The sequence below is a fragment of the Poecilia formosa genome, unplaced genomic scaffold (assembly GCF_000485575.1).
Source record: "Poecilia formosa unplaced genomic scaffold, Poecilia_formosa-5.1.2 Scaffold805, whole genome shotgun sequence".
In the NCBI taxonomy this organism is placed as follows: domain Eukaryota; kingdom Metazoa; phylum Chordata; class Actinopteri; order Cyprinodontiformes; family Poeciliidae; genus Poecilia; species Poecilia formosa.
This window is the reverse complement of record NW_006800744.1, coordinates 74,230-83,200: the sequence shown is the minus strand read 5'-3', so window position 1 is coordinate 83,200 and position 8,971 is coordinate 74,230. Positions and strand designations below refer to the sequence as shown.

Genomic DNA, 8,971 nt, shown 5'->3' with positions numbered 1-8,971 from the left:
TATATATATATATATATAGTGGCGCAGGGGTTAAGCACAACCCACATAGTCCTCGACGTGGCCGTCGCAGGTTCGATTCCCGACCAGGCAACCTTTGCCTCATGTCTTCCCCTTCTCTCATTTCCCACTTTCCTGTCAATTAACTATGAAATCACTACATCCAATAAAACCTTTAAAAAATGTGTAGCTTAGAAGAGGGAGGTTTTACATTTATTTTTAAAGGACGAGGCTGCATTTATAAAAATCATTTGAATACCACAGAAGTAGTCTACATTTATGGCAAATTACAGAAAATCCATTTTATGATTTGAGAAGACTGAAGACTTTTGAACACAGTATCAGTGCCCACCATATTTGTTTACATAGTTTCCTCAGTATGGTAACATTGCCTTTGGACTATATGGCTTGGGTCAGAGGTTTTGGGTTTCCTTCCTCAAACTTCTCATAATAGTTTGCTGGAATTCTGTCCCTTTCTTCCTAAAAGAACAGGCATAGGTTTGGTCAGCTTTGTAGGCTGGAGCTTACAGTTCTCTGCCTGATATCTTGGCTGATGTCTTTTGCCTTCTCCATTGTGTCAAACAAGAAAGCAGTGTGTTCCAGCTGAGGCCTTAACATGCATCCACAAATGTGCCTCCAATTAACTCCAATGTGTTAGTTAGCCTATCAGAAGTTTTCAAAGCCATGCCCTCATTCCCTTATGGTTTAAAAAGATGATCATCATTCTGTATCAAAGACATTAACAAATAAATTTGACATAATCTTTCATTATTGTGGCATGTAGCATATAGAAATAATTTTGGAAATTCTAACTGACATAGAACAAGAGATTTTTTTGGAGTCTGATTTAACTTGAGACAGTGAAAAATGTCTAAATTTTTTGGTGTGTTTAAACATCTGGTTTCAGCTGTAGTTCTTCTCCACTTAGACTTTTTTTGTAAAGTGTTTTGAGATATTTGTTGTGATTTGGCAGTGTTTAAATAAATATAATGTAAATTAACTATATTGATTCATTTCTTTGCCTAATATACTGTTCCATTAACATAAAACCACTTCGTTTCTAGTATTTATCAATTTAACAGAGCTTGTGGTCACTTAAAATATCTAAGTATGAGTTTTAAAGATGATTTGTGTGTTGGTTTCTCCTGACCTCTGAAGGTTGAGAATCCATCTTGCCTCTGGGGTCGGGTTGTTTGCGGTGCAGATGGGAGTGTGGAGACCACAGAACATTACACGATTCTCCAGGCTCAGATGAACCTTTTCTACCACGATGTCACTCAAAATCTACATCAACTGAAACCCACTTCATTAGAGGAAGGACAGGTATTGAAACCCTAACAGTTTTTTGTCAGATACATTTAGAGCTGGCTATGATTTGGATATTTTTGATCTTAAATTCTTCCATCTGAACATGTTTTTTGTTCAGATGGAACAAAAAACAATCTAGAAATCTAGAATTTCTAATCAGAAATTCTAGATTAGAAATTTCTGCTGTAATGATTTCTCATATAAACCTTTTTAAGTCTTTTTGACTGTTGAACGTCTTGAAGACGATCTAAAAACATTCAAAATTCTTACACTACAACCACAGTGAAATGTGCATGGCAATGTGATATTGTAAGTATGTTCGTTTGAATGGTCAGACCAGGACTGTGTTAGTATATAATTTTAGCAGAATGACAGTATAAACTATCAATATCACTACAGTGGGGAAATGCACTGTTGATTTGCAGATCTTCTCACTTTCAAAGCATTTAGAAGTCTTGAATTTTTATCATAGGTACTCTTCAACTGTGAGTGATCGAATTTAAAACAAAATTCCAGAAAATCGCATTGTATATTTTTTTAAGTAATTAATTTGCAGATCAAAAAGACATTTGATCAAAGATCAAAAATGGGCAAATTCTGTGGTTTTTTGTAAGGCAGGCAGAGCTGCATGTGTATGCAGCTCTGCCTGCCTTACACCTCTTATCTTGACTCTAGGACTAAATTACTTGTCACTTGCCAGAATCAGCAGGCCTTTGACTGCATTCAGCCTTTCTTTTTTATGAAGACATCTTGCAGCTAATCCTAAACTTCTCAAATCTACAGGGAGGTTGGCAGTAAATACATAGTTGGGAATTTATCAATCCACTTTTTTCAATATCGATTTAATTTAAACAATTTTTTAAAATAAAAACAAGCAATGCTCAGCCTGGTGGGGGCAAGTAAAGCCTGGTGGCCTGCCAGGCTTATAATATATTGAGGTGTGTGTTCTCCTCAATGCAGTGGATGAAATAGAGAGGGAACTCTGCTGTTGTTTTATCAATAGAACATCTAGTTAAATCACAGTTTACACTGAAAGTTAAAGTTGAAAGGCTATTTTGTGTTTGAATGATGAATTATGTTTTGAGTTTGTTTTTCACCCTTACTTGGGCAAGCTTGGCTAATATATTGAGCAGCTTTTGCAATAATTAATGATAGAATTCTTGATGTTAAATTGTTTGATGTGAATCCACACGGACTGTCGGTAAAGAAGTTATTTATCTTGGTATTTGTATGATTTTCCTCCTGACTACCAGTAGTTCAAATTTGTCCTCTGCAGAGGACATTTGTAAACTTGAATATCTCCCACCCATTGCATTCTACTGAATTAATTTATTTTGGTATCTACAGAGGACATTTAGGGCTTTTCAATGATACCAAATGTGAAGGGAGGACTTTAGTACCTTCCTTTTCCTCATTCAGAAAAATGGCGTCCATCAGTACAAGCACATTTTATAGGAAGAGACAAAGTAAGTGCGTAATACTTTTTATTGTGCAAATTTTGGTTTAAAATTTTGTTGGCATATTCTAAATAAGTTTCTTTTTCTAAATAAGTTTCTTATTTAGAATATGTCTCTTATTTAGCAGCATATTAAAACATTCCATGAATTATTTTGACTGTATTTTATCATAGTATTTAAAAGTTGAAAAATTGTCCTCTGTAGTGGACATTTATAATTATCTTCTGTTTTGTCCTGCATCTCGCACAGGGAGAACATGCAAACTCCATGCAGAAAGACCCCGGACTGGGAATCGAACCCAGAACCTTCTTGCTAGGCAACAGTGCTCAGTTTTGTCAATGTGAAATTCATTCTTATGTTGATGTTTGGATATTTTCTTTGGGACAAACTGGTTTCCATCAAGGCTCAGTTTCAAATGTATGGCATTCCGATGTCCACTGTAGTGGACACAATATATTTCAAAAATAAAAACTTTTTTTCCAAAAATTTTTTTTCAGTATTCTAATTGCCTTACAAAGATTGTGAAATTAAAAAAAATGGTGATTGGACAATATTTTTTTCCCTGGTAGTCAGGAAGATATAACAAAGTTTTAATGCTGCAAAACAGCTCAACTTTGACTTGTCCTGTGATTTTGTGTTTCTGTTTTACCTCTCAGGTGTATGTGGTATACTGGGCTGCCAAGAAGTCATGGTGTCGTGCTGTGGTGCGGTCCGTCATCACCGACCCAACATGCTGTCGAGCCTTTTGCTTCCTGGTTGACCACGGAGAAATGATTGTGGTCTCCTTAGACAAGTAAGGCAAATATAGCTCTGGTTCCCAGCTCAAAGTGAAACTTACTTATTACATAAGTAAGTAGCAGTTACAATCTCAGATGTGTAAGGGCTGTGCTGATTGTTAAATTGTATTTTCTTGTTTCTTGTCTCCTACCAAGAATACGAGTGCCATTACAGAAGTTCCTCCAGCTTCCTTTTTGGGTGAGGAGGTTCCATCTGGCACGAATCCAACCAATAACCCTTCGAGTATCTATTCTTGCAGAAAAAGTAGAACTTGAGTGAGACATTGAGTTGTTTTCATTTAATATTTAAACTTTTGACACTTCATTGTTGACTGTTTCACTTAACCTATATTACTATTACTGTTGCTTTTTCCTGCAGACCATCTAAACAGTGGGACTTTTCGGCTACTCTTTACCTGCACAACTTGCTTCGAGGTTAAAAGAATTAGAATTTAGTATGATCATAATAAGATGTTAATATTTGTACTAAAATGTTTTTGTCAATTGTTTGATTTTTCCTCATAGCATCCACCCAAACAGAAGCTGTGTTGCATGAGTTGGAGTCGGACTCTACCTCCATTGAGCTTTATCTTACCATCAGCAACATCAAGGTGAACTTTGTCATAAGTACATGTATTTTTTTTAGTGGTGGGTATTATTAATTGCAACATCTGTAATGAATCACAATCACATTGTGATTGTAGTTTTGATTGAAAACTACATATCAACAAAATAAGCTACATTCTCAATTCAAAAACTTGCTGCTTAATTATTGAATAAATAGGTGTATAAGGTTAATAACAAAGACATTTAATTGTTTTTAATCTATTAGGTTATTCACCCATGTGTGAAGTGCTGTTATACCTATTTAGCTTTCAAGTATTTCAGGAAGCCCTGATCATTCCTGGATCTTCTTTAGAAATGTTTTTGTTGACGCTGACGTTAGCGTTGGGGATGTCTGTGCTGCTGCAACGTGTTGTGCATTTAGATGCTATTTTAGGCTTGAATAACTTCACTGATGGGTCAACTCCTTTTGGTACAACTTGAACACAAGTCAAGTGAACACAGTCTTTTCCAGAGTCCCGTCAAATTGTTCTTTTGAAGCAAAAATGAACCGTCTGTGGACAAGAGAACTGACTTTGTCATCTATTGCTGTTTTTGGAGGCTGTCGCTTGTGTGTCAGATTTATGGGTGTACCAAAAAAACTCATGAATACAAAATTCTGACTGAAACTGGTTTGTAAAAAATAGTTTTATTAAATGCGTTAACTTTTGTAACATGTCAAAATCTACATAATCATTTAATCAAAATTAACACGTTAAAGTCCTGGCCTTAGTATTTTTTATTACATATCCACATTGTAGTTGTTGTTCTTGATATTCATTTTATTATATATTCATTATAACGAATATTACAAGCCAGGCTTATAATATGGGGGGTAAGAAGTTTATAATATTTCTTTCTTTTACAGATCTGCGTGAATGATGACCTGGTGGCCAATAGGTTTGCATGTTACAGCAGCAGTGGCCTGGACGCCTGCGACAGGTTTCCTCTCATGTTGTCCCCCTGCATCCTAACTCAGACTGCTTCCAAATGCTCTGACAAGCAGATGGAGCAAAACCTGCATTCGCCCAGTGAGCATGGAGGTATGACCCTTCTACTGAGCAAAGACCAGAATTATTAATAATTCTCAGAGGCTTCCCATTTACTAAAAGATAGGCAATCAAAAAGATGATACTAATTCTGAATTTAAAAATGACTCATACATTTAAGGAGACAAAATGCAATACAATTTCTAGTAGAGGTGTGCTGATCTATCTGCCACCGATCATAATCGGCCAATTTCCATAAAAAAGTGTATGATCGGTGATCGCCGATCAAGGTCTCTTGTTGCCGATCACACAATCCGATCACCTGCATCTCATTTCGCAGCCTGCCTGTGCAGCTGGTCTCCTCTTTTCTTCACACTGCACAAATGTGCAGCAACAAACCCAGGCGATGTCGTGTGGAGCTATAACACACTGAGTGAATAGGGAAGTTTGCGTATTGCTGCGGAAAATTGAAGCACGTGGGGTGAAGCACGTCAAAATGCATCAACACGATGAATCTAATATGGCATAAAAACTGTGCCATGCCATACTTGACGGAGTTTGGCTACATAGAGGCTCACTGCAGTAAAAAATACATTTGGAGCGATTCTTGAATTTTAACTATTTCTGGCTTACAATGTAATGAAGAATATGTAGTGTCTCAAAAAAAAATAGAATATAACAAAAGGACAATTAAAAAAATAGACTTTAAACACAAATGCCAAGCTTTTGGAAAGCATGTTCATTTCTATGCACTCAATACTTGGTTGCGTCCTGGAGCCCTGGGTTTTTGAGGAAACCAAGCATGTGCAGGTTGGCCTCTTGTTTCATCTCTTTTACTGGTAGGAAGATTCCATGTCAGAGTGAGCTTACTATTAAAAATATGAAAATAACTCAGAGAATTGATAAGGGGTAATAGCTAGTCTAGAAAGTGGGACCTATTTTAAGTTTTTCTAAACTTTTTTTAAAAGTTTAGAAAAACTGGAATTGAAAGTGATGATATCAGCTCAAAAGGATGCCATCTTAGAGGATATTGAAAGTCTACAATTTAACAGAAAAGGTGTTATGTTTGATCTTGATATGTTCTGCTGAGTAACATCAGTTTACCTTATCAGTAGATTTGGCGGATCAGTTGATAAAAAGTCCACCGGGATGATTCCACTGGTCAACAGCTAAAATATTGTCTGGGGTTTTACAACTGTTCTTAGGATTATTTTATGAGCTGAATCCAAAAATCACTTTGGTTTTGCTCAATCAGGTCAACTTTCTGAACTATGGAGCAACATGAGCATCAAATGCATGACTTGTTCTCACATCTGGACCGGTTTCCTGAGAATCTGATCAATGAGTGATGAGCAGGAGCAGAGATTCCATCAGGACAGAAAAGAGACTGAGAATTTTACACAATCAAGCCGTAATGTTCAATTCACATGTACTTACCCTTATCAGTGTTTATTATACAATTTACAAAAATCCAAGTTTGTAACATTTAATTAATACATTCTGTTAGAAAACCATTTTTTCCCCTAAAACATTTTTGGATGAGATATATTAACAGAAATGAACTGATAATGTCACAAAAATTTTATCAATTTAGTCAGAAGATCAGATTTCTCTAACGGAATTTAGAATAAAAACCTGATTGAGAAAAATGGATGTCATTTATTGGTTCAACGGTGCAAACTAATCCCAATTCAGTTGAAAAAACATAGACAGCTTCCAAAATATATATTTTTTGTAACTCAGTGTTATAAGATATCTAATGTCTGGGAAGCATAGAACCATATCATCAATGCTGCTACACAACTTAAAGGTGCAGTACGGGGCCATGAAAAAAAAATTATTGAGAAAGGGGAACGTTTATACAAGATGTTTCTTGTTCCTTCTCCCTTTTCACTCATGTAGAGTAAATGTTGTAATAGAATATGCTTTGTTAAATTGAGTGAATAAATTGAGTACTGTCCTCCACAGTGGAGCCGGTCGTGAATGCACAGACTAGTTAGCATGGCCACCGATGACGGTGGCTGAACAGTATTCCTGTAACTTTAGGTTGTTTCTCCACCTGTAGCACAGCTGCAGTAAAACAGCAATCTTGAGCTTGTGCAGGGAAAGGTGTGAGCAGCATAAGTGAATGTGCTAATGCCTTCTTCCAGGCTGTGATTGGTTGTTTCTGAACCAAAGCAGTGTATTTCTGCAGATGGCACAGAGGAAGCAAAGCAGCTTGATTTTTATTATATTATACACAGTGACGGTTAACAAATATGTAAAACACATATTTTTTTATAAAAGACATCTACTGCAGGTTTGAAGTATCTGTTCTAAAGATGATTAAGTAAAATTGTTTTGTATCCCAGTCAAAGTCACTGACTGATCTGTTCTTACCCTCAGGCTCATCAGAGAGTCCTGGTACTTCAGAGGCAAGCGACTGGCTGACAACTCCCTCGCTACCTCAGGTTTAGTACTCTGTGCACTTTCTGCTTTAAAGTAGCAACTCCTACCAAGTGATACCTACTATTACATCTTATTTTAAAGAAATGTTTGTCTTGTGAACGGTCTCATCACACATTAATTGCAATAGTACGTATGTCACAGATGATGTAAAGCCAGTGGAAATGTTCTATTCACCACCTCCAGCACATGCCCTATGCAAGCCCTCAAGGAGCGCAAAACAAAACAATACATGTTTTGTGAAACATGTTTGTTTCCAAAGACACTTTAAAAGAAATCACTAAATTGACCTTATATTTGTTTTCCAGTTTAAGAAAAAGAGGAACTCCCCATCCTGCTTGGTTTAGTGACTGACTTTAAGTAAAGAACTGTGGTCATCTGAACTTCCTGACTGATGAAGCTGCCAGTAATGTGTTTCTTAATACTACCTTCTGAAAAAGCTGATTTCAGATGTTCTAATCCCCTTAGAGTCAAATCCCTGAGGAAGGCAGCAGATCAGAGAATACTGAAGAACCAATGTTCTTTAACAACCAAACCAAGCACGGCCCAAAAGCTTCAGGGGCAGAGAGGTAAGTAATTTGTGCAGGTTAAAGTTGAACAGGCGCAGCCGAGGTGTTGAGGGGATCCGTTTTGGTGGCCTTAGGATTGCCTCTCTGCTTTTTGCGGATGATGTGGTCCTATTGGCTTCATCAAGCCGTGATCTGCAGCTCTCACTGGAGCGGTTTGCAGCCGATTGTGAAGCGGCTGGGATGAGGATCAGTCCCTCCAAATCCGAGGCCCTGGTCTTGAGCCGGAAAAGGGTAGAGTGCCTTCTCTGGGTCAAGAGGGGTGTCCTGCTCCAAGTGGAGTAGTTTAAGTATCTGGGGTTCTTGTTCACGAATGAGGGAAGAAAGGAGTGGGAGATCGACAGGTGGATTGGCGCAGTGTCTGCCGTGAAGTGGGTGCTGTACCGGTCCGTCGTGGTGAAGAGAGAGCTGAGTTAAACAGCAAAGCTCTTGATTTACTGGTTGATCTATGTTCCCAACCTCATCTATGGTCATGAGTTTTGGGTCATGACTGAAAGAACGAGGTCCTGGATACAAGTGGCTGAAATGAGTTTCCTCCGCAGGGTGGCTGGGCTCTCCCTTAGAGATAGGGTGAGAAGCTCGGTCATCCGGGAGGGACTCAGAGTAGAGCCGCTGCTCCTCCACATCTAGAGGAGCCAGTTGATGTGGCTCGGGCATCTGGTAAGGATACCTCCTGGATGCCTCCCTGGTGAGGGGTTCCAGGCACGTCCCACCTTTTCTCATGTGTGTGTTAATGTGTTTGTGTGTGTCTTAATTATTGTGGATCTGGATGTTTATTTGATAGTTTTTCTAAGCTGTTCCACCAGCTTTGTAATATCTTAGTTCTTGAA

At 37.8% G+C, this 8,971-nt stretch overlaps 1 protein-coding gene across 1 annotated transcript in view; it reads left to right on the top strand.

Annotated features, from left to right (window-relative positions):
- Window positions 1-8,971, top strand: part of tdrd12 (tudor domain containing 12) — a 72,033-nt gene that overhangs the window by 953 nt on the left and 62,109 nt on the right. The window contains exons 3-10 of the mRNA XM_007543363.2: window positions 1,156-1,320; window positions 3,419-3,555; window positions 3,695-3,814; window positions 3,918-3,973; window positions 4,064-4,149; window positions 5,010-5,184; window positions 7,516-7,580; window positions 8,044-8,144. Coding sequence (XP_007543425.1) covers window positions 1,156-1,320; window positions 3,419-3,555; window positions 3,695-3,814; window positions 3,918-3,973; window positions 4,064-4,149; window positions 5,010-5,184; window positions 7,516-7,580; window positions 8,044-8,144 — 905 coding nt within the window. The remainder of the gene's footprint in view (window positions 1-1,155; window positions 1,321-3,418; window positions 3,556-3,694; window positions 3,815-3,917; window positions 3,974-4,063; window positions 4,150-5,009; window positions 5,185-7,515; window positions 7,581-8,043; window positions 8,145-8,971) is intronic.